Genomic DNA, 22,996 nt, shown 5'->3' with positions numbered 1-22,996 from the left:
AGCTCACTACCACCACTGGGACACCCCAGCCAGAATCGGCTTCTCGGTGGGGTGGACGAGTGTCATTGTTAGTGTCATCACCCCAGCTGGGGTTGTGAGGAAACCCACACCCCGGGTGACGTGCTGCATGGGGTTTAGTTGGAGGAAAGGAAATGCCTCCTGTGCTTCTCAGCCAGACACTGGCCTCCTCCAGGGTCCTGTCGGCCGGTCCTCAGCCCCGAGGAGCTGGTGGTGTTTGGTTCTCTTTGGAGGAAGGTCCTTTTGTTCCCTGCTCTGCTGTGCATTTAGGACAACTCCTGTGAGCTCTGCGGCAGCCTTGAATTAAGGCCTCCCTGCCTGTCCCCACAGGTCAGGGTAGCCTGTTCTGGAGTTCTCCAGGGCTCCCCATGGGGGCCTGGAGCTGGGTGGGGTAGGGAGTGGCCCCGCTTTGCCATTCAGTCCTGGCTACAAGGCCCTCCCAGACCAGAAATTGGTACACAGGCCTCAACCAGTACTTTACCTGGTGTCGACCCCTTCTGCATGAAAATCTGTAGACATTCAAAGATTCAGTTATGTTTAATTACGCAGAGAGGCGCAGCCAGCCGCCTGACCTGGCATGGACACTGGGAGATCCAGGGACTGGTGCCGTCCCCAGGCACTTGGCCAGGTGTGAGGTGCCTCTCATGTGTGTCGTAGTGCCCCCCCGCCTCCCCCACAGAACACGCTTCTGTCTGGTGCAGGTGTGTGTCTACGTCCAGCTGTGCCTGGAGGCCGTGCTTCCCCTGGTGGCGTCGGGCGGTGCTCAGCCTGAGCTGACCCTGTGTGCCTGCTCTCTTTGCAGGGTTCACGTCTTCTGTTTTCCACCCTCCTGCCCACCCCCAGCCCCACCCTAGGGGTTGTCCCTTCACCAAAACCCCTCCGGTGCCCAGCCCTCGGTCAGTTCTGAGGATGCAGAGGGACCGGTCTCCCATGGGTCTGCTTGGGGACCAGCGGGGGGGTTACAGTAAAGGAACATCCAGGCCAGGACCAAGGAAGCTGAGGGGCCTGTGGAGCACCAAGGGGCCGCTCGCCTGCTTTACCTGGGCATGGGGTGAGGAACCTGCTGGAAGCTGAGACCAGGGGGAGAGGTGCAGGGAGAAGCAGACTCCAGGCAGTGACCTCCTTTTTCCTGGTCATCCTGGTGCCCGTCTGGGGCAGGTGTGGGCTGTCCAGGGTGTAAGCACGTGGAGGGACCCCCTTCACACACCCTTACACACACACATGCACATCACACGTGCACACACACACACCCTCCAAGCTGCAGATGAGCTACAGTCTTAAAACATGGTAATTATGTTTCTACAAACCTCGGATTTGGTTTTTAAGAAAGTTCCCAGAAAGTCGCCTTGGTTTAAGCTTACTTGTTAAGGTGAAGGCCTTCTCCAGTTGTAGGTCCAGAAGCAGTGTGGAAACACTGCCCTTTTTGACTTCTGTCAGTCAGTCTGTGGTCAGGGGCTGCCAGGGCCCCACCCTGAGTTTGCCTCTTAGGGGCACTCCTCCCATGTCAGGGGGTCCAGACGTGTGCATCCTGGTCCTATGCTGCACCCGCATGGGGTGTTGGGGCCTTGGCCAGGGGTGCCGTGTGTGGGAACAAAATGGACCCTGCTGAGTGTCTGCTGCTGCCAGCCCAGGTGGGGGTTGGCAGCAGAGTGGGCCTGACACCTGGCCCTGGCATCGCACTCCTTGATGGGCATCAGTGTCTCCCTGCGTCCTCAGGTCGTTGAGGATCTGGGAAAATCAGACTTCAAAAAAGCAGTTCAGGGCCGGCCTGGTGGCACAAGTGGTTAAGTGCGCGTGCTCCACTGCGGCGGCCTGGGGTTCGCCGGTTCGGATCCCGGGTGCACACCAATACACCGCTTGTCAAGCCATGCTGTGGTGGCGTCCCATATAAAATAGAGGAAGATGGACATGGATGTTCGCCCAGGGCCAGTCTTCCTTAGCAAAAAGAGGAGGATTGGCATCGGATGTTAGCTCGGGGCCGATCTTCCTCACAAAAAAAAAAAAAAAGCAGTTCAGGCACTTTCTAGTCTGGACCTGTTTGGTCGATCATTGAACGTCAACGTGGGTTGTTCAGAGAGATCTGAAGAACGCCCAGTTGTTAGGATTACTAGCAGTGTCAGGGGCCCTTTCTCCTGAGTAAGTGAGGTCACGTGGCGTTTATGTTGCTCTGAGGCCACTCTGCTCACTTCCCACATATCCGGATCCGTGAGTGGGGCAGCCTGCGGGAAGATTTAGGCTGGAGTGTCCTGATACTCTGTGCCCTCTGTCTTCCTTTTAATTTTTAAAGCATTCATTGCAGTAGCACTGTGCTGTCAGTCTGTTTCCTGGGTCCCATGCATGGAACAGGCGGTTTCCATACTCCGTATTTGGTGTGACGTGGGGGTAAAAGTCCCTGCCACCTGGATCACCTGTGCCCGTGTCTCCAGCCTTCTTTCCCTGAAGGCAGCTTGTAGCCCATTAATATCTCAATACCCGTTTGTTTCTAGCAGGTAATTGTTGGACAGATCACACAGCCAATGACTGTGCAACATTATTAGATACAAACCAGACAGTAACAATCACAGCTCCTGGGAAGCCCTCTGGCCATCTGGACCCCGGGCCCACCCATTGCTTCGGCCAGGGTGTGTCCTTCAGGGCGGAGAGTCCTCGAGGTGTATGTCTGGGCCCGGGCTTCGGCGGGTTTGTTAGTCCTTCCTTCCCGGGTGAGCTGCCTCTTCTGGAACCTCAGACCCGTTCAGGGAACACCATGGTCCGGAGGCCTCGACTCCTGCCCAGGAACAGAGAGAACCTGGCCGGGGTCCTGCAGTCTTCTGTGTGCCCTGGGCTCCCCTCCTGTTCCTTGTAAATCCCCATTTTGGCATGGATGGTCATTCGGGCAGCCTGGCCGCAGGGAGGGGTGGCATGGAGGCCTGGCCTCCTCCTCCTCCTTGAAGGTGGCTCCCTTCTCTGGGACTGCACCAGTCTCATGTCTTCCCCAGCCACTGCTTCGTGAGGTTGCAGTCCTCGCCCACCGCTAGCCCTGCTCGTCCCCTGTCCCGCTTGTTCTCCGTGTTTTCTGCCCCAGCACGACATAGCAGTGATGGGTTATAAGCCCCCGCCACGCTGCCCCCCGCCAACCATCCAAGCTTTGCCTGGGGCACCACTTATCCCACATCCTGTGGTCCCTGCCTGATTGGGAACCCCAGAAACATTGTGGGGCGTCTGTAGCCCAGGCCAGTGCAGGGCAAGGCAGGTAGGTAGGCTGGCCAGGGCATGGGGACAGGGATATCACCCTGGGGGTGGGAGCCAGGCCAGCAGCTGGGGGCCAGCTCTGTCAGAGCCTGTGGCTGAAAGTCAGATCTATAATTAGGATCTGGCAGGTGGACATAAACTTCAGGAGGGGGCCCTGAGGCCAGGTGACTGCTGTGGTCAGGTGTGGCTGGGCTTCGTGGGCAGGAAGCCAGGCAGGTGGCTGGCGCTGGCCTAGCGGGGACCTGGGCACAGCTGGCTGGGGTCAGGGGTCACCCAGCCTGTGGCTTTGCATGGTGCTTGCTAAATATGTATGTTGATCAGTATCATTTCATTAGCAGGTCACTTAATTAGTAATATAAGAGCAATTTATTCTGAGCTTAACAATAAAGAAATAAGCAAACGTGTTAAACTTAATAGGGAAGAAAAGAGTGGTATGTGTATGAGACACTATTTATTGGGTCATTAGAAAACAAAAAGCGTGCCCGTGACGTGTGCAGCTCTGTGCTGCCCCCTCCCGTCATAAGAAGTGTTTGAGCGGTAAGGGTCCAGGGAGAGCCCGCTGGTTGGATCACTGTTGTGTACAGTACGGTTCCCTGTGAGCACTGGAACTTCGTGTAGCCCAGACTCACATCGAGTTTTGAACTAACAGAAGTCTTGCTTCTTCTCCCCTCTTTAAGAACCGAGGAGCAGTCAGCTCAGCAGCCTCCAAAAGGGCAGGCCCAGGTCAACAACGGAGCAGGTAGGCCCCGGCGGGTGGCCAGGGTGGGTAGTGGTGGTGGGTGTTGGTTCTGTTCCCGGGCACGTCTGCTCACATCTTGGGGTCCCCTCCCATCGGACATGGGTCAGCGTCTCTCATTATGAATTGGTGCATCGTCATAGAAGACAAGCCATTCAACCAAAACGGGATTTTATTTTCTTGTAAAAATACGACATGGTATCTATGTCAGCCCTTCCCCACATAGAAGTAATGTTGTCACAGTGGCTACGTGGCCACTCACGTGGCGGCCTGTTTCCAGTGGTCGTCCCAACCAGGGGCTGAGTAGGCGGTGGCTGCGGCCGTGGTCGGGATGTGCCCCAGCCTTCCCCAGACCAGGACACAGAGCCCTTCTCTCTGTGCCTTTTCTTCCCACCCTGAGCTCCTGTTCTTTATTTTACTCCATGCTTTGCACTCCCTAAAACTGTCGTTCAGAGGATGGCGGAGGAAACGGGATTTTCCACCCGATTCTCAAGGGGCTGATCCATGGTGGGCGCTGGCACACGTGTCTTCAGACCTGGGACCCATTCCCACAGGCTGACCAGTCCTGGGAAGCCCCCTGCCTGTACGGGTGGAGCTCAGAGAGTTACACTGGAAGAGCCTTAGGTTTAAGCCCTGCCTGGTATAAAGATGAGGAAACTGAGGCCCAGGAGGGAAGGCCTCTCTTGGGGGCACCTGCCAGATGGAGGCCCAGCTTGGACCAGAGTGGGGTCCTGACCCCCTCCCTCACCCAGTTCAGGGCCTTGCCTGCCTTCCAGCGGGGAAGACAGCATATGTCCATTCCTGGGGCCCCCAGTGCTGGACTTGCAGGCAGGGCCACCAGGGAGAGGATTGGCTGCTGCGTCCTGCGGGTGGTAGTCTCCTTGGGCCCTTGGGCTCCACGCTGGCAGCCCAGGTTCCAAGCCAGGAACTGCACAAGAGACCCCAAAGAACCCCGTGTGGCAATTGATGAGCCCCCTGCATGCATGGGAAGTATCAGAGACGTGTGGGGTGGAAAGACCCCAACTCCGTGGGTCCCCATGGCCCCGTCCCCCACTTGAGGGCCTGTCCTCAAACCAAGGGCCATTCTGATAGCTGTGGTCCCTGGTGTGGTGGGCTGTGTGTGGGGGCTGGGGAGTGGGTGGAAGGAGGGAGGAGCCCCACCGAGTGCGGCCCTGGGGATGCGGGGGCTGGGGACAGGTGCTCTGCGTGGTGCTCTCCGGGGGTGGCATGGTGTTGGGCGGCAGGGGCTCAGGAGCACCCTGAAACCTGTCTGTCCAGGCAGCAGACCTAACCTGGACCTGGGGGTCAGCAAACTACAGCCCCTGTTCCTTCTACGTTATTTTTTTAAGTGTTTTTACATTTTTAAGTGGTTGGAGAAAACCAAAAGAATACGAATTTCACATTTTAGTGTCCATAAGTACCGTTTCGTGGGAAAACAGGCGTGCCCATGAGATTATGTTCTGTCCACGCTGCTTTCGAGCGATCAAGGGGGTTACAGCATTGACTAGTCTGCTGACCCCCGCCTAGACCCTCCCTAAAAACCCTGTCATACTCCAGTGAGGGTGCAAGAAGCCCCCAGGCCCTCCCCACCCTCCTCTGTGCTGGGTGGCCTCTGTGTGCACGAGCCTCGGCCCCCCTTGTCCTCTGACCAACCACCTCCACGCCATCCCCTCTCCTTAATTGTGGTGGTATAGCGCCCCCTGCAGGCAACTCCACGACCTGCCTTCTGAAGGGATAGACTGGTCTGCACAGATGTGCTCGCGTTCTGAGTCTGTGAAGTGGGTCCCTTTCTAAAGGTCTCGACCATGGGTGAGCAGAGGCCGCTTCACTTACTGGGCCCCCACCAGGCCACAGTCCCCGGCACACGCCCACTGGCCGCTCCGCAGGGTCCCGGGGAGTGAGCTCACCCACCCACTTCCCAGACAAACCAGTGTGCCCAGTAAGAGAGGGAGGGATGTGGACGCAGACCCTACGGCGGGCTGAGAGCCTTCCTGGATGGCACCTGCTGCTCGGGGGTTGATGTGACACGTGGAGACCCCATGTGGTCTGCATTGATGGTTCGCCTCGTGGTGGCAGCGGGTCAAGCCCGGTGTTGGGGGGGCCGTGCCCTTCAGTGTTGGTTCCCGAGCTCTTAGGAAGCCCCAGCGTGTTGCAGCTGGGCCCACCCCTCGTGTCCCCCACCCTGCTCCTGCAAGGCCCCCTGCGGGCCCACGTGTCTCACCGCCCCCTGGGGCGCCCGCCTCGTCCCCGCAGACCGCCGGAGCCAGGGGCTATGCCCCCGCGTCCAGAAGTGGTTCTACGAGAGGTTCGGGGAGTACGTGGAGGACTTCCGCTTCCAGCCCGAGGAGAGCGCCGTGGAGACGGAGGAGCCGCTCAGCGCCCGCAGGTGGGCCCTCCCCGGGCTTCAGAGCCGTCCCGGCTCAGCGGGGCCTCGAGGGGGCGCTGTCCCCTCTCCCAGGCAGCTGTCCGGCCTCCCAGGGGGTCTCCTGGGGCATTTCCACCATGGGCATTAGCACCACAGCCCCCACTCTCTGGTCTCATGCTTTGTGACAAACGTTGCGTGGAGACCAGGGTTTGGGGCCAGGTGCCCACAGCCTGTGCCTTCCTTGTGGGTCCCCGCCCTGAGGATTCTGAGGGCGCCCGATGGGCCAGGCCCCCCCCACTCTACAGGACTCTGGTTCTTGGGGCTGTGGGCTGATGAGGGTTGGTCCATAGATGAGACCCTCTGGCCAGCTTAGGGAGCAGCAGTGAGGTCCCCACCGGCTGCTCCTGCCTCCCAGAGCCACTCTGTGATCCATGTGCAGCAGGTGCGGGCGTCAGGGGCGGTGGCAGAGGTGCTTCGCAGCACTAACCTCTCTGTCCCCTCTCTCCTAGGTTGACGGAGAACATGAGGCGCCTGAGTGAGTATTTGCAGGCCGGTGGCTGGGTGGGGCTGCCGAGCTGGGAGTGGGAGGGGCGGCCTGCGCAGGGGCTCTGCCATCTCCTGCTGAGCTGGGCTTCTTTCCAGAAAGGTGTTTTTCAAGAATTCCTTAGGAGGAAGGCTCCTGTTGGAAGGGTGTCCACGGCCCCCCAGTCAGTCTGGGTGAAAGAGGATGCAGCCGCCTCTAGCCGCCCTTCCCCGCAGCCGCGCACAGATTCCCTCCAGGCCGGGAGCCTCAGCATTTGAGAGCAGAGGGGGGCTTTCCCTAGATACACGCAGGGGGTGGGAACCCCCCCGCTCCCCCTTCTCCTGTCTGCAGGACGGACGTGGGGGCTGCAGACAGCCGGCATCTCCCTGGGGGACAGGGGACAGTGAACAGCACCGGGAGTGCCAGGGAGCGCTGGCCGAGGGGTCAGGCGTGCCAGGAGCCTGCATCATTTGGGGTTGCTTGGCTCGTTTTGGTTCCCCATCAAGCTGGTGCGGCCAGCCTGACCTCCCAGGTGTGCCCGAGGACTGGGGAGCGCTGGCCTGACCCTTCGGCCTGTTCTGTCCCCAGAGCGCGGTGCCAAGCCTGTCACCAGCTTTGTGAAGAATCTCTCTGCCTTATCCGACTGGTACTCCGTCTACACATCCGCCATCGCCTTCACCGTGAGTGCTGCCTGCGGGGCGGGCACCCTCCCTGAGGTTTCCCAAGGGACCCACCCCATACTGTGGGGGACAGCCCCAGGGACCTGCTCAGCCTCAGTTTCTCAATCTGTAAAGTGGGTGTAATGACGCGGGGTGTTGTTTCGAGAAACAGATGAGGGCATGGGTGTGGCCCAGGGCCGCCCGCAGGCTCCCTGTCTGCCCAGAGGCATCCCCCACAGCAGCATTCACAGGAAGGGGCCTCTGGATGGGTCAGGAGAGGGCGGCGGGGAGTCTTATCTGCCTGTATAGAACCCAGGGTCCCTCCCACCAGGTGTCGGAGGCTGGGCATGGCTCCTGGCCGGCGCACAGTGACCTGTGGCCAAGCCAGGCCTCTGTGAGCCGCCGGGCCTGGGCAGGACGGGAGGTGTCGGGCCAGCATCGTGGTATGCTTTGGGGAAAACAGGCCCGGCTGCCCTGTCTGAATCGTCCTGCGGTGGCTGCCCCCAGCCCTGCGCAGGGAGACCCTCCCGTCCAGTGGGAGGAGGACACAGGCCACCCACCTGCCTGTGGGGCCCCGAGGCCAGAGGGGGGCAGCCACAGCTCCCAAATGCCCCATCTCTGCAGAGGCCTCCCGGATGGCCTCAGCCTAAGAGGGTCCTGAGGGCCGCCCTGAAGCCCGTGGCCTGGTGCCTGCCCTAGGGCCCACCAACCCCCGGGAGATGGGCATTTTGCACATTCACAGAGGACAGGCCAAGGTGGCAGGGCACAGCCCCACCTTCACCCAGGGGTCCTCTCTGTCCACCCATCACAAGCTATTTGCTCTGTGAGGCCTTCTGTGCTCTGGGTCAACACATACCTTAGTCTGTCCGTGTCTGTTATTGCTAAGAGATGAGCCCTGCTATCCCGACCCCGCTCCTGGCCTCCGCCTGAACCCCATTGCATTCCATTCCCTGCCCCTTTCTGAGCGCCTGTTCTGCTTGCAGCCCTGTGCCAAGCACGGGCGGGATCAGGGTGAGGGCCCCACGGCACTGTGCCTGGCACGTGCTGCATACCTGGGTTCCCAGCCAGTCCTGAGTCCTGGTGATGCCTCCAGCGCCAGCATGAGGGAGCTGTGCCTGGGGTGGGCAAGACCTCTGCGTGGGGTCAGCTCTCTCTCCCGATCCTGGGCCATGTCCAGAGCTGCTTCCCTGGGACATGCTCCCTCCCTGCCCACTCACAGCAGCTTCTCCGTCCCACCCCCTCCCGAAGCGGGTGTCTGCCTTCCCCTGGCAGCTCTTACCAAGAAGGCAGCCTTCTCCGGGCTTCCCTGCAGCGCATGCCCTCATCCTGGGGCGTTTGGAGAGCCGCTGGGGGCTGGTCTCCTGCCAAGCGCGGCCTGCCTAGCCGAGGTGCAGGGGGGGATGTGGCCTGTCCCGAACCACACTGTCAGGTTGCCTAACCGTCTCCCTCCCCACCCGCTTTCTCTCCAAACCCGCAGGTGTACATGAATGCCGTGTGGCATGGCTGGGCCATCCCCATGTTCTTATTTCTAGCAATTTTGAGGTTATCCCTCAATTACCTCATAGCCAGGTAGGTGAGCTGGTTTGTCCTATGTGTGTGGCTGTGCTGTCTTCCTGCGTCACACGCACAGCTGTGGCACGTGCTGAGCCAGCTCTGCCTCATGCACTGGCATTTTGGGGGGTTGTCCTCTCACTGGCTCCTGAACCCTCTGGATGCCCACCCCCACCGGGTTTGTTGGAGCTGGCAATGTGTAATTCCCAAACTCCCCAGTGGCCAGCGGGTGCCAGCTGCATGGTCACCCCAGCCCCTCTGCCGATCGTGCTGCATCTTGGCAGGAAAGTGCCCCTCGAAACCCCAGCGATGACATCCCAGTGGGGGTTGATGGAGCTTCGGAGGCTCTGCCCTGGGGGGGTCCCTGCTAGTCTAGATGCACATGCTGAAGAGGAACTAGGATGCAGAGTGAGCTGGTTAACGGTCACCAAGCCCTGGTGCTACAGGGTGTCTCCCCTTTGTGCTCTCCGAGCGCCCCCGCTCGAGGCTGGGGTGGGGTGCTCTTTTGGGAGCCAGCACACTTAGGCAAAGACCCCTCGTCCCTGGGCCTGCCTGGGTCTGTCCAAACCTGTGGTCGCCCCAGCAGAGTAAACCTCAGCATCCCCCGGGCCTGAGGAGAGACCTCCGTTAGTGTTTTTACTCAGCCCTTCAAAAGTTCACACTTGTGCACACTGATTTTTCTAGGCGCTTCTCTATGTCTCGGTACGTTGGTTCCTTTGCAAGTGCTTTTTGTAGCAAAGAAACCCTTTAAACACCCATGACGGGGCCGTCTGGGCAGACGGGCCGTGATTAGTGAAAGCACTTGCTGTTGATGCTACACTGACTTATTTGAAAGGCCTCTCGCCCCATCACCTCTAAGGGCTTTTAAATGTGTCCCTGCCCCAGGAGGGCCCCCAAGGGAGGGCCGGGGAGGGTGGCCTGAATCATCCATTCTCAAGAGCCCAGGAGTGGCCCTGGTGGTATCCACAGCCCCCCATCCCCACGGCTGGCATCTCAGGGTGCCCTCCCCACCCCCAGCTCATGGGAGCTCAGGGCTGGTGATGGGCCCTCGTCCCTCTAACTCTGCCCGCCACCTGCAGGCGACGTGCTTTTACAGGTGTGTGGTTGTCTCCTGTTTGCCAGGGGCTGGAGGATACAGTGGAGCATCGTGCCAGAAGTGTCCGAAGCTGTGGTAAGTCCTGGGAGGGCGAAGGTCTCCGTCTCCACCAGGTCAGGCCTTGGGCTGCTGCCCTGTGCAGGAGGCCGCAGGTACCCCAAGGCCTCCAGATGCAGCTGTGTGGACGCCTGCTTGGAGCCCTGCCTGGCGAGGAGAGGGCGGGGATGAGAAGGCCAGCCGCCCCCCAGCCCGGAGCCCTTGGCAGCTGCACTCTGACCTCTTTCTGGCTGATGACCCCCCAGTACCCACTACTGGCTCAGCCTTGGCTGCTCCTGAAGCAGGTTGTCCTGAGCCAGTCTGTCCTACTGCCCCTTCCCAGCCAAAGTGTGATGTGGTGGAGGGGGAGGTAGTGAGGGGGCTGCTATAGCCTCTCACAACCTCCTGTGGAGGGAGGTGAACAGTGGGCCGGACCAGGGTGCTTGTGGAGCAGGGATCAGCAAGCTACGACCATAGCCCACCTCTGGCCCACCCCCTGATTTTATAAAAGTTTTATTGACACACAGCCATGCCCATTTATTGAGGCATGCTGTGGCTGCTTTGGGGCTGCAACGGCTGAAGTAAGTAGCTATGACTGAGACTGCATGGCCCATAGAGCCACACGTGTTTTACTGTCTGGGCCTTTATAGAAAAACGTTTGCTGACCCTGCTGTAGGGGGGAACTCTGGCCCATGGGGTGGAACCGCCAGTCGTGGGCAGGAGGGACACCTTGGTGCCTCCATGGGCCTCGTCAGAGGTTTGAGCACCTACTGTGTGCATGGAGCACGCAGTAGGAGTGCTGGGCACAGTGGTGCCTGTAGGACCTCCTTAGACAGGGGTCAGGGAGGGCGTCTGAGGGGAGGCAGGCCTGTGCCCACCCGGCCCTTGTACCCAGGCCAGGAACTCAGGAGCTTCTTGCTGAATGAACTCAGACAAGCAGGGTGAGGTCAGATGCACCTTTGAAGGTGAGCCGTTGAGGTGTGAGTTGGAGCCTCAGCCCTGCCCACTGAGTGCGCTGCCTGCTGCCCACCACCCTCTCAGGTTCCAAAGGGGTGTCTGCCAGAGCAGCCGCCCTGTGCCGGCCCCCTTGTGCTGGGTCCCCAGGGACGTCCGTCCCTCTGGCTGTGTGGGGGCAGCAGAGTGACCCCGGTCCCGGGGCTGGGAGGCTTCTGTGCTGTTTATGTCAGTAACTTTTCTGAACTGTTAAATTTCAGTGGAAATTCTCTTTCCCCTTTGACTGAAGGAGCCTCCAAAGGAAGACCTGACCGTGTCTGAGAAGTTCCAGCTCGTGCTGGACGTTGCCCAGAAAGCTCAGGTACTGTCGTCGGGCCCCGACCTTATCCACTGGGGCCCAGCACCCTGAAACTCCAGGTCTGGCTTGTCTGACGTCAGCGGACCTGCAGTCGGCTTGCCTGTTGATCCCTCCCCCACACCTGAGATGGCCCTGAGTGGTGGGGAGGGTCCTCCTGGTTCAGTCTGACAGCCAGCATCCTGGCGGTTGGAGCCCCTCCTGGGCAGAGTTAAGACAGCTCCTGGGAGGGACGCAGGCCTGGGGCCATTGTCACTATCAGCGCGTTAACCTGGGCCTCAGGCGGGACCCGTCACCCCATCCCTAGGCTCAGTGGTGCCCCGCTGTGGTCTCATGGGAGCTGCATGTCTCCGGCCAGCCCATGAACCTGGGCCCTCCCAGCGTTGCCGTGTGGACCAACGGCCTTGGGGTCTGTTGTAACCACAGTTTCTTCTTCACACAGAACCTCTTTGGCAAGATGGCCGACATCCTGGAAAAGATCAAGAAGTAAGTCACCAGCCCCGGGCCTGCTGTGTCTGGGGTGCGGCCCCCCCCACCCAGCTGAACCTCCCGTCTCCCTTGCAGCCTGTTCATGTGGGTGCAGCCCGAGATCACGCAGAAGCTGTACGTCGCACTGTGGGCCGCCTTCCTTGCCTCCTGCTTCCTCCCCTACCGCCTGGTGGGGCTAGCTGTGGGTAAGGGGACACGGCTCTCGCACCGGGTCAGAGCTGATGCGCCTGGTTAAGTGTTGCACAGGGAGCACCTGGGCATTGTCTTCCCGCCAGAACACCTGCCCGACACTGCGTGCCTCCAGGGAGGAGGCCAGCTGTTAACTCACACTGGCATTCCTTCCCCTGCACCTTGTCCAGTGGCTTGTTATCAGAACATTTAAATTTGGGAGAAGTGAAGCCCATCTGAAACCCAGAGACCTCAGCAGGGTTGGGAGGAAAGGGGCTGCATCAGACCTGGGGCACGGCCCTGCTCAGGTGTTGGCAGGTGGAGAGGCTGCGCCAAGGCCAAGGCCGTGGTCTTGAGGCCGCCCCACCCCCCTCAGCTCTGCTCCCCCAGGAATCTGCACCCTCCTCCCCAGGCCAGACCCTGAGCCCTGACCCACTGTGGGCAGCAGGGTCTTCCCGGCCTCAGCGTCTCCGCCTGTAGCTGGCAGGGCCTGTCCGCAGTGATGGGCGGGTGCTGTGGTGGGGGCCAGATCTGAGCTGGGGCGTTGAGAGCAGTGGCCACGCTGTTACGGGGTCTCATGGTCTGAGCGCTGCTCTGACCCACCCTTGGCCCCCCGATGTGCAGAGGGTCCTCGGTCTTTCATTGGCACCTTCCCTGCACCCGTCGCCTGGGAATGCAGGGCTGGCAGATGATGTGGCTGTGGGGAAAATGACAGAAGCCAACGAACATAAAATGTCCTCCTGGCCCTGTGAACTGGGCTGACACTGGCACTCAGACCCGGGGGCAGCCCACGGCCATAACTGCCAGTCCACCTGGTCAGAGACGGGCACGCTGGGGACGGGTTCCCGTTTCCTCTGTGTGAGTCGCCCTGGGGGCGGTAGTGCATGGTTGTGCATTTGGTTGGCTTTGGAGACAGTTTCGTTGTTTGGCCTCAGCCACCTCCTGGTGGAGGTAACGAAACACAGAAATGGATCCCCCCCTTTGCTGGGGTCACTTCCCCTGCCCCGCGTCACCCCACCAGGGCCACCTTCCCACACCTGGGTTCCAGGAGGCCCTCTGCGTGGCCTGGGCACTCTTTCCCCAAAGAGCGCCGAGGGGCCCCAGCGCGGGAGGTGCGGGGCCGCCATCCTGAGCGGATGGCACAGCCGCACGGTCCTGGATGAAATGGGCTGTGTCCTCCCCCTCCAGGACTCTATGCTGGAATCAAGTTTTTCCTCATCGATTTTATCTTCAAACGCTGCCCGAGACTGCGTGCCAAGTACGACACTCCCTATATCATCTGGAAGAGCCTGCCCACGGACCCCCAGCTCAAAGAGCGCTCCAGCGCTGCCGCCGTGTCGCGCAGGGTGAGCGGCCTGAGGCTGGACTGGGAGAGGCCCCGGCCCTCTCGCTTCAGTCACCCTCTCCCGGCCTGAGGGGAAGCTGACGTCCCATTTTATGGCGCCCTTGAAACAAACAGCTTAAAACCCGGTGGAGGTTTTCCCTGTGAGCCAGCTCTGCTGTTTCGAAGGTCCATCCATCCCTCTGTTCGTCTCTGAGGGCCAGCCCTGGGCAGGGGATGGCTGCTGGGGACGCCCCCACCTGCCTGAAGGCCCCCAGGGGACCCTCCCACACACTCACAGGGGAGCGGGCCCCACTGAGCCCAACTGGCCCCCAGGTGGAGGGCAGGCAGGGTGTGGGGTGTTGGTCATGACTGCCAGGAGCCTGGGGGCCTTGCAAGGGGGGACCCCTGGGAGTGACCACTCTGTGAGTGGGCTCTGGGTCCCCACTGTCCCCAGCGCTGAGTCTCGGGCAGCAAGGCCAAGCAGCAACTGAGATGCACCCATGTGGTGCTCCTGGGCTGGCCCCGGGCCCGTATTTCATTCACAGCGGAAGGCCAGATGGGCATCAGGCACCGTGCCCTGAGCCAGGCCTAGGTGCTCTCTTGGGGTCTCAGACAAGTGGGGAGGTTCTGGGCCCAGTAGGACTCCCAGGGAGGTCTAGGAGGGCTTCCTAGAGGAGGTGACGTTGGATTGCAGTGTTGCACGTTAGTGTCTGCTGAGGAGACGGTGTGCAGTGACCCATTGAGGGGAGGGAAGCTCTGGGTCACGTGTGGATCAGGCTCCCTGGATTCTGGGATAGCAAAGCTTGTCGGGAGCCTGAACTCATTCAGCTGGGTGTACAGCTGGGCGCTCGTGGGCAGCCTCCACCTCAGTGAGCCAGGGATGGGCTCCGGCACACAGATGGGGGTGGTTTCGAGGAAGAGCCACAGAGGCAGGCAGCCTGGCTCCCTAACGGCATGGCAGGAGACGGGCCCGTCCTAGTCCTGGGGTGGCTGGGGTGGGGGCTGCCTGGGGGTCAGGACCACTGAGTGTTGGCCACTCTCGAGAGAGAGCGAAGGGGATGAGGATGTGGGCTTCCCAGGATGGAGGGCTCCCCTGTTGAAGTGTCGTGTGGGCCCGTGTGTCTGCGCTTACAGCTCTGCTCACCGTGTGTTTATGACCTCGCATCACATGGACCCACTTTTTCTTTTGTCTCGGTCACACGTGTGTCCGTGGTCTCCTTTCCGGCCAGCTGTCAGGGCATGACAAGGTACAGAGTCCGTGTGGAAGCCACTCCTCCTGTTGTGACCCGATGCTTGCATTGCCGTGTTGTGACTGACTTTTTAACGCTGCTCTCTGTGGCCTGTCCGGGGCCAGATCTGATTTCTGACGTGTCCATCTGACTGACTGCCTCGCCAGTACCTGGACTGCGTGGGCTGGGGCGCAGGCTCAGCTGCGGCGATCTGGGTGGGGACGGTGCCAGGGGCCAGAGAGAGTCTCCCCACTGCAGTGGGCTTCTCTGCCCAGAAGGAGGGGGCTCGTGGGCTGAGGACTGGGCATATGTGCCTGATCACTCGTCTGAGTTTGCAGCTGGGGTGGTGGTGTGCCTGGCCCCTCTGTCCCCCCACTGCCGGCGCGGCTGACGGGATGTGGTGTGCTCTTGGCAGCTGCAGACAGCCTCCTCACGGAGCTACGTGTCCAGTGCGCCAGCCGGCCTGAGTAAGGACGAGGACGCCGGTCGTTTCCACGGCACCAAGAAGGGCAATTTCCATGAAATCTTTAACTTGACAGAAAACGAGCGTCCGCTGGCAGGTATGTGTGTGATGAGTCTGTGACCTGGCCTGGCCAGGTGGGGTTGCCCCACCCCATGCCAGGGGCCCCAATGGCGGGGACAGGCCATCAGGGCCACAGGAGGGCTCCCCGCCTCCTGCTTCCTGGACCTTCTGGGCAGGCGGGTTGGAGGAGCAGGGCGTGCTCCCGGCCCACGTGGGGAGCTGACCTTCTCAGCAATGAACAGTCTAATGGCAGTTCAGACGGGCCCGCCCCCGGCAGAGAGGCCCACAGTGGCTCCGTGCTGCTTGCTGGCTTCAGCGGCCCAGGCAGGGGCTTCCCTGAGGTCCTTCCTTCTCCCGCCCCACCCCACCCCACCACCGTGACCCCGGGCACGGCCGGGCTGTGGCCTCTGGATCACCGTGCAGTGAAAGGCAACCCAGGAACCCGGGTCCCGGGTCAGCCTCCTGGAAAGGACCCCCCAAACTCCTGAAGTGCTCGGCTCTCGGGGAGTTGGGCCCTTGCAAATATTTTGGCTGTCCGCTGTGGGTGATACCAACCTCGAAAAGAAAACTGGAGAATTCGAGTTCTGACCTCCTCCTGAACCCTGTCCTGCTGACCCAGCCCCTGAGAACGTGCACTCAGGGTCGTGGCTGCAGTTTGATTTGTTTTACTGCCCTATTTAAATTGTGTGCTTTTCCTTTACAAAAACAAAACCTCTGCATATTCCTGTGGAAAAGGAAGCATCTGTCTTCTGGATGCTCTTAGATGCCACTTCATTCTTGACGGCCACTTCCCCTCCCTGGGTTTTATCTGCTGGTGGAGAATGTGTGTCGGTGCATCTTTGTAAAACCCATGCTGATGGGTCCCAACGTCAAACCTGGGGCGGGGAAGGGGTGCTTCCAGTGGGACAGAATGACGAGTCGGTCTTGTCCCCGTCAGTGTGTGAGAACGGCTGGCGCTGCTGCCTGATAAACCGAGACCGGAAGATGCCGACAGACTACATCAGGAACGGCGTGCTGTACGTGACGGAGAAGTGAGTGAGGCCGATGCGCTCCCGAGACCCGGCTGCAGGGCCCGGGGTGACCTCCAGGCGTGACCTCTGGGTGTGACCGAGGGCAGAGGAGCCTCCTCCCCAGGCCCCGTCTCCCTGTGCCGCCCCCGCTGGCTCTCCTGCCTCCCAGGGGCAGCCAGTACTGCCTCTGAGTGGGACGTGGCCGGGCCAGCCGCGCCGTCACCTCTCCAGACCCGCAGGGACACTCTGGTCTGGGGTGCTTGTAGTGGGGCAACACGGAACTGCCACGGAGTCATGTGGACGTGCTTCCACCTGCCGGAGCCCCGAGGTGCAGGAGGTCCCTGCTACTCTCCTGCTGGGGCCTTTTCCCCCCAGGACGAGACTCAGTGAGCTCGTCCCTGACGCTGCCCCCCAGCTGGGGGAAGTGGGGAGCAGGTCCAGGGGCGGGGTCTGTCCATAGCCCTGGGGGCCCTCAGCCAACCGTCCCCCACTCACAGCTGCCAAGGGCCCATGTGTCCCTCTGTCCCCCTCGCTGAAGGAACTGGACCGACCCCCCGCCAGGCCTCAGGGACGCTCCTATCTCTCGTTGGGCGTCCCAAGGACTCTAACGAGATGGGCACGTGTGTCGGGGTCAGTGTAGGGCGGTGGATTTTAATCTTTAAAAGCTATGAAACTCTTTCTTTTTTTTTTTCTTTTTGATGCTGTTGTAAATGGAATTGTTTTGTTAATTTCATTTTGAATTGTTCATTGCAATTGTATAGAAATACAATTGATTTTTGTATATTGATCTTGTATCCTGGAAACTTGCTGAACTTGTTTATTTGTTCTAATAGTTTTTTTTTTTTTTTTAGTGGATTACTTAACGATATTTTACATACAAGATTTTGTTATCTCCTAAGGGAGATAATTTTATTCTTCCTTTTTAATCTAAATGCCTTTTTTTGAATTTTTATTTATTTATTTTTTCCCCCAAAGCCCCAGTAGATAGTTGTATGTCATAGCTGCACATCCTTCTAGTTGCTGTATGTGGGACGTGGCCTCAGCATGGCCGGAGAAGCAGTGCGTCGGTGCACGCCCGGGATCCGAACCCGGGCCGCCAGCAGTGGAGTGCACGCACTTAACCGCTAAGCCACGGGGCCGGCCCTATGAAACTCTTTCTAAAAGTGGACTCTTTTGCAAAGGCCAGGGCATGGTGGCAGGTGTGGGGTGGCCTTCTCCCCAAGGGGGCTGTGGTGGCGGCACCGGTCAGGACCCCTGGCTCAGTTGCTGGCTCTGCCTGTTTCTCACTAGTTACTTGTGCTTCGAGAGCTCCAAATCGGGCTCTTCCAAGAGGAACAAAGTCATCAAGCTGGTGGACATCACAGACATCCAGAAGGTGGGTGTGGCCCCGCCCCTGCCGTCCCGCCGTCCTGTCGCCCCCCGCCATCCCGTCACCCCCTCTGGTTTCAGGAAGAGGGAGGCCACAGGGCTGCACAGCTGGTGGGTTTGGTTGGACACATTTACAGTGAGGCGGGCGTCATCTGGGGACTCCACAGGCGCTGCTGTTGCCCGTGTGAGGGCTCCCCTTCTAGAAGGCTCCATGCAAACCCCCTCAGCTCCCGTCAGAGAGCGTCCACACACCGAGGGCTGTTTCCTTTGCCTCCCCCCTCCTGTGGTGCCCTCACACAGATGGGAAGGGAGAGCACAGCAAGGTGGGCCCGGTGGTCAGGCACCTGAGCCGGCTCTGTCCACTGTGCGATCCCCCTCGTCCCTGAGACCGCGAGGCCCCAGGGCACGGTTAGGTGAGGGCACAGACACTGTCGCCACTCGGCGTTGTCCAGCTAGTTTCCCTCATACCGTCACGTGGAATGGGCGCAGGTGTGCCCAGTGCCCCGAGGACACTTGGTGGAGGTGGCCCCCACCTGCTCCTCCTCCCCTGGCTCTGAGCATCCTGGGCACAGGCAGGCCAGGCCATGCCGTGGGCCCCAGCAGTCAGCTGGGCGGCTCTCCCTCCCTCTGTTGGCATGTCAGGAGCACCCCCACAGCTGTTATGGGTCCCTCTGCTCTGGAGAGAGGATGTGTGGTTGGTGGGGTCAGAAGGAGTGCGATGGGGCAGGGTCCTCCCGGCCTGCCCTGCTGAGGCCCATCCCCCACACATGGTGCTCCTTAGAGAGACCCCAAGCCTCTCGGGGGCCGGCCTGCTGGCTGGCTGGGACAGGGTGGGATGGAGTGTTTGCAGGTCTGCTTTTTCAGTCACAAAGTCAGTCCTCTCTCTTGTGGCTGGGAAATCCTGGGCCCGCCGTGGGTCTTGCTGTCTGTGGGCTCCACGGAGGAGAATGGCCTGAGGTGTGGGGAGGGTGGCATGGCCCTATCCCCAAGAGAGGCCCGTGGTGACAGGCGTGCTGTTGTCTTTCAGTACAAGGTCCTCTCCGTCCTCCCGGGGTCGGGCATGGGCATTGCCGTGTCGACACCATCCACCCAGAAAGTAAGTCCCAGGCAGGCGGGTGGCCAGGGAGACGGTGGGTGGGCCCAGAACTGTGGCTCTGGGCATCCTGGGACGAGCTCAGAGCCACAGACCGGCCGGGGCTTCCGCTGGGTGGAAGGCACCCCCACCCGCCTCGTGGCAGCAGGAACCTGCTGCTGCGTCCAGTTTGGTCCGGGAGGCTGAGGCCCACGGGGTCTGCCCAGCAGCGTTACTCAGGGAGGGTGGAGCTGGGAGCCCGGCCCCTGCCTCTTGCCTCGGCTTCTCTGAAGCCCAGCCTCCTGGTCTGCCCTTGTGTGCCCAGACCCCGTGTGGCTCTGCGTGGGCTTGGCCGGGGGCCCCTCAAACCTGGTGTGGTCTTGTCCTCAAGCCGCATTTCCTCCTCCAGCCGCTGGTGTTTGGCGCCATGGTGCACAGAGACGAGGCCTTCGAGACCATTTTCAACCAGTACATGAAAATCACAGCAGCCGCAGCGTCGGGCAGCGACAGCTAGTGTCGACTCTCTGGGACATTGCTGGAAGTTTCTTTCTTTTTTAACAATTTGGTAGTGGGAAAAAAATTGGACATCCTCGTGATCTTTTGCAATAATTCCCCTCGATCTGTGGTTTCTATTATGTTGATCCTGCGTTTCACAGACCCCTCACGCAGGGGTCAGGGCTCTCGAGGGACAGTGCCGGCCCGCCCAGTGGCGGAGGCACGTCTCACAGACATCTGTGGACACGGAGGGCAGGGGATCCTCGGAGGCCACTGGACAGGATGATACACAGGAGACACGGCACCCCAGCTGCCACCCCAGCACAGCTGCTCCTCTGTGTCCCCACCTGGACAGAGAGACCAGCACCAGCCGCGCAGCCCGGCTCTCTGGAGGCCAGAAGCTCTTCCATACCAAAGCCATAGCGGAGGAGCGTGTCCTTCACACACTCCTCCTGGCTGTGAAGGACGTCGGTGACAAGTGACATGGAGGCCCCTTCACCAACCACCATAAACGAGTCAGTCGGTCTTGCTCCTTCCTTCAGTGAGACACCCTGCAGCGTGTCCTCAGAGTGCAATCTGGCCTGCGCTCTGTGCTCGGCCTTTGTGGGGGCATCAAGGGCTGGCGGGGAGGGGCCCCACCACCCGTCCGGGCCACCTGCCATCTCGGCCTGATGGGCTGGCCAGGAAGCCTGTGTTGGTGACTAATGAGGATACAGAGTGGCGTGTAGGTAGAAGCACATTTTTTTAATACTTTGCTCTTTGGAAAGGCCCAGAACACCTACTGAGGCTTTTGGGGGCACTCAGATTCCACTGCTTTCAGATGAAAATCCACCGTAGTGAGACCGGCACTGGCATCCAGGCTGCAGCCACCCGGTGTTGGGGGAGGGCGTGGGCAGGAGCGTCCCAGGCCCACGGTGGCCCAGGTCCGTGGATGCCCTGCCCGTGTGGGCTGTGCAAGGACGCTTGGGAGGTCACAGGCTTTGGGGTGTGACTGCGAGCAGAGCACAGAAGTTTGGGGCCGGCAGTCGGCACCTGTGACGTCTGACGGTGTTCCCTGCCGGCACGAACCCACGCCACTGCCCCTCCCGGTACCGGGCTCGTGTCTGGGCCCCACCCGCCCAGGAAGCCGGGATCGCGGTGGGTCAGTGTGGCCCCTCCTGGTCAGCACACTCTCCCATGCAGGTTACTCCAGTTCTCGGCTTGTCCTGAGTCCTTTGGATGTCACTGAGATTGTTGTTTTTTGAAGAAACAGAAGATTATATTTTTTACAGAGAGCAAGCTGTTTTTCTTATTTTTGTATCGTTTTTCAGATGTAATTTTTACCTTTGCTCCGATCCTAATTTCTGGCTTGGGTGAGAGATCGGTGGCGTTGCTCTTGTCACCCTACATAGGCGCTGCAGGGCCACATGCTGGGGCCTGGGGAGCGCTGTGGGGGCCACGCCCACCAGCCCAATTAAGCACACAGCCCCCCTGGTCGGTGACATCTGCGGGACCACGGCGCCCGCCCAGCTCTCGGTCACACTGGCCTTGGTGGCACATGACTCTGCAGGTCGACCTTTCATCAATGAAGGCAGAACCCACGCTAACCCTTGGTTGGCCCCCGTGGTCAGTGCAGGTGGACCGGCTCTCCTGGGCCGCATAGAGGCCTCAGGTACACCCTGGGGACACACCCCAGCGAGACCCCCCTTGATGCCCGAGGCAAGGCAGGATGGGCCCTGAACTGCCCTGGGGCCGGGCTGTGGGGTGATGCCCGTGGGTGCTGCTCAGACCCCTTTCCCGGGGCCACCTGGGGATCAGTGTCCGCCTCTTCGTGAGCAGGGTGGGATTCTGTCCCGAGCACAGCGGGGTGGTGCCAGCCATGGAAGGGGACTCGCTTCTTCAACAGAGTGGGGTGGTTTAGTTCGAGTCCCTTTTGAGGAGAAAGGGAGATGAAAACTGGCCACGTGTCGGGGTGCAGGTGCCTGGCCCCAGCCCGGGGGGCCCGAGGGATGCGGGGGGGCTGGGCTCTGGCCTGAGTCACTCAGGAGGCCAGCGGCAAGGCCCTCTCTGAAGCCCAGGGCCTTTGCCAGGAAGAGCGGGGACCTGTGCAGGCTCTGGGCTCCCTGTTGGAGAGAACCCGTTCTTTTTATTGAATTGTGTAAATCTGGGCAGATATTTAATTTCTACGACTAATCTCTAAACTAGAATGAATGTTAAATTTTTTATGTCTGAAGCCTGAGTCTATTTTGGATCTGTAAATAATCGTTACCAGTGTATCTTTTGTTCAACAAAAGGATTGTACTGTATGAAGAACTGAAGAAAAAAATCTCCCTGTAACATTTTTTTAAGAAAACCTTGTTTGTTTAAAGAAAAAGTCTTGTATAAATTATAATTTTTATTTAAATAAACCTGAAATGCTTTGTGCTAAGGTGGGGGGCTGTCTATTGTCCATCTGTTAGTCCATCTGTCCACCTGTCCCTCCATCCATCCATCCATCCGTCTGTCCCAGGTGCTGTCCTAGGGGCTGGGACACAGCAGTGAAAGGATAGCAGTCTCTGGGGAGCCTGGCACACTGGAGCATCCTCGGGCCTGCTCCCCCCTCCCCCGTGACTCTCCTGACACCCAGGCTATGACTGTCTCGCCAGAATAACTCCCTGAGCCCCCACCCTGCAGCTACACTCACCCCTCTACCCCTTTGCAGCATGGCCCCCCAGACTCGCTTTGCCCGACGGTCCACGTGACAATCCCACAGGGCCAGCTGGACGTCAGTCCCTCCACCCGACCTCTCGTCCGCAGTGGACGCAGACCCTCCTCATGCTGCGGGGCGACGAGGGGGCGAGGAGGGACCGTAGAGCCTAGGCCCCCCCACCCAGCCTCGCAGGGGAGTCCACGAGTAACAGACCGCCCCGTTTGCCTGTTTTACGTATATTTCATCATTTAATGTATCAGGAGAGAAGCACACATGTGCCGGAGCACTGGTTTAAAAACCGTCTGGTTTCCTCTGCAGGCCTATTTCAATTTGTGCATCTTATGGCAGGGCTCTCAGAGGCCGACTCTAGGCTCGACCTGGGGGTTCAGGAACAAGAAAAGGCGCCTTGGTGCCCTGTTGTACTCGGGCCTTTATTCCTGGGGAGACGGAGCCCCGCAGGGCTTCCAGCAGAAGCCGTCACTCTGCTCACCCCAGGGTGGGGAGACTCTAGGGGACAGGAACACAGAGGGAAATGAAATTATTAATCATGTTTTTGTTCTGGAATTGGGGCTCTCTTCCTGGGTACTTATTGTTTATAACATCAGTTAGTGAATGGATTTTATGAATGTATGAGTAAATAAATAAAACAAATAAGTGGGGATCACCAGTACCCCCAGGCACCAGGCAAATTCTGAGCATCCCCAGTACCCACAGGCAAAACTGACTCCAAAGTGATCTGTCTGCCACCACAGAGACAAGTCAGGAGCTGGCTGCTAAGGGGTCAGATGACCCTGAAGACTGCAGGAGTCCCAGGGAGCCGCCAATGCTTGTGAAGGATCCGGAAGACCCCCACCCGGCACACTGAAACCTGCCCCCCGAAAGCACGCCAGAACCAGGGAGCCCAGCCCTTCCTCATCTGGGCCCCAGCACCCTTCACCTCAAAGGTCAGCCTCCTGCCGGCTGGAAGGGAGAGACATCCCAGGACCCCGAGGGGGCGGCAGGGGTGGTGGGCTGGAGCCGAAGGTGCCCAGCCCCTTAGGAGCATGACAGCGGCCCCATATTGTCACTTCTATTCTAGTCTATACTGGGAGTCATAGCTGGTGCAGAAAGGGGGAAAAACCAGATG

The 22,996-nt window shown here is 59.9% G+C and overlaps 1 protein-coding gene across 2 annotated transcripts in view; it reads left to right on the top strand.

Moving 5' to 3' along the window:
- The window catches only part of GRAMD4 (GRAM domain containing 4), an 84,517-nt gene extending 62,904 nt beyond the window's left edge, over positions 1-21,613 (top strand). For both annotated transcript variants that reach the window (XM_004437992.3, XM_087448731.1), the window contains exons 5-19: positions 3,927-3,988; positions 6,239-6,371; positions 6,860-6,885; positions 7,462-7,553; positions 9,010-9,101; positions 10,206-10,254; positions 11,459-11,530; positions 11,967-12,010; positions 12,089-12,198; positions 13,370-13,527; positions 15,150-15,294; positions 16,195-16,288; positions 17,558-17,642; positions 18,663-18,731; positions 19,117-21,613. In XM_004437992.3, the coding sequence (XP_004438049.2) occupies positions 3,927-3,988; positions 6,239-6,371; positions 6,860-6,885; positions 7,462-7,553; positions 9,010-9,101; positions 10,206-10,254; positions 11,459-11,530; positions 11,967-12,010; positions 12,089-12,198; positions 13,370-13,527; positions 15,150-15,294; positions 16,195-16,288; positions 17,558-17,642; positions 18,663-18,731; positions 19,117-19,221 (1,336 nt within the window). In that variant the 3' untranslated portion in view covers positions 19,222-21,613. The remainder of the gene's footprint in view (positions 1-3,926; positions 3,989-6,238; positions 6,372-6,859; positions 6,886-7,461; positions 7,554-9,009; positions 9,102-10,205; positions 10,255-11,458; positions 11,531-11,966; positions 12,011-12,088; positions 12,199-13,369; positions 13,528-15,149; positions 15,295-16,194; positions 16,289-17,557; positions 17,643-18,662; positions 18,732-19,116) is intronic.
- The last annotated feature ends 1,383 nt before the right edge of the window (positions 21,614-22,996 follow it).

This window comes from Ceratotherium simum, chromosome 25 (genome assembly GCF_057802395.1).
Source record: "Ceratotherium simum simum isolate JZ-2026a chromosome 25, ASM5780239v1, whole genome shotgun sequence".
NCBI classification, from domain to species: domain Eukaryota; kingdom Metazoa; phylum Chordata; class Mammalia; order Perissodactyla; family Rhinocerotidae; genus Ceratotherium; species Ceratotherium simum.
This window is presented reverse-complemented; position numbering and strand designations above follow the sequence as displayed.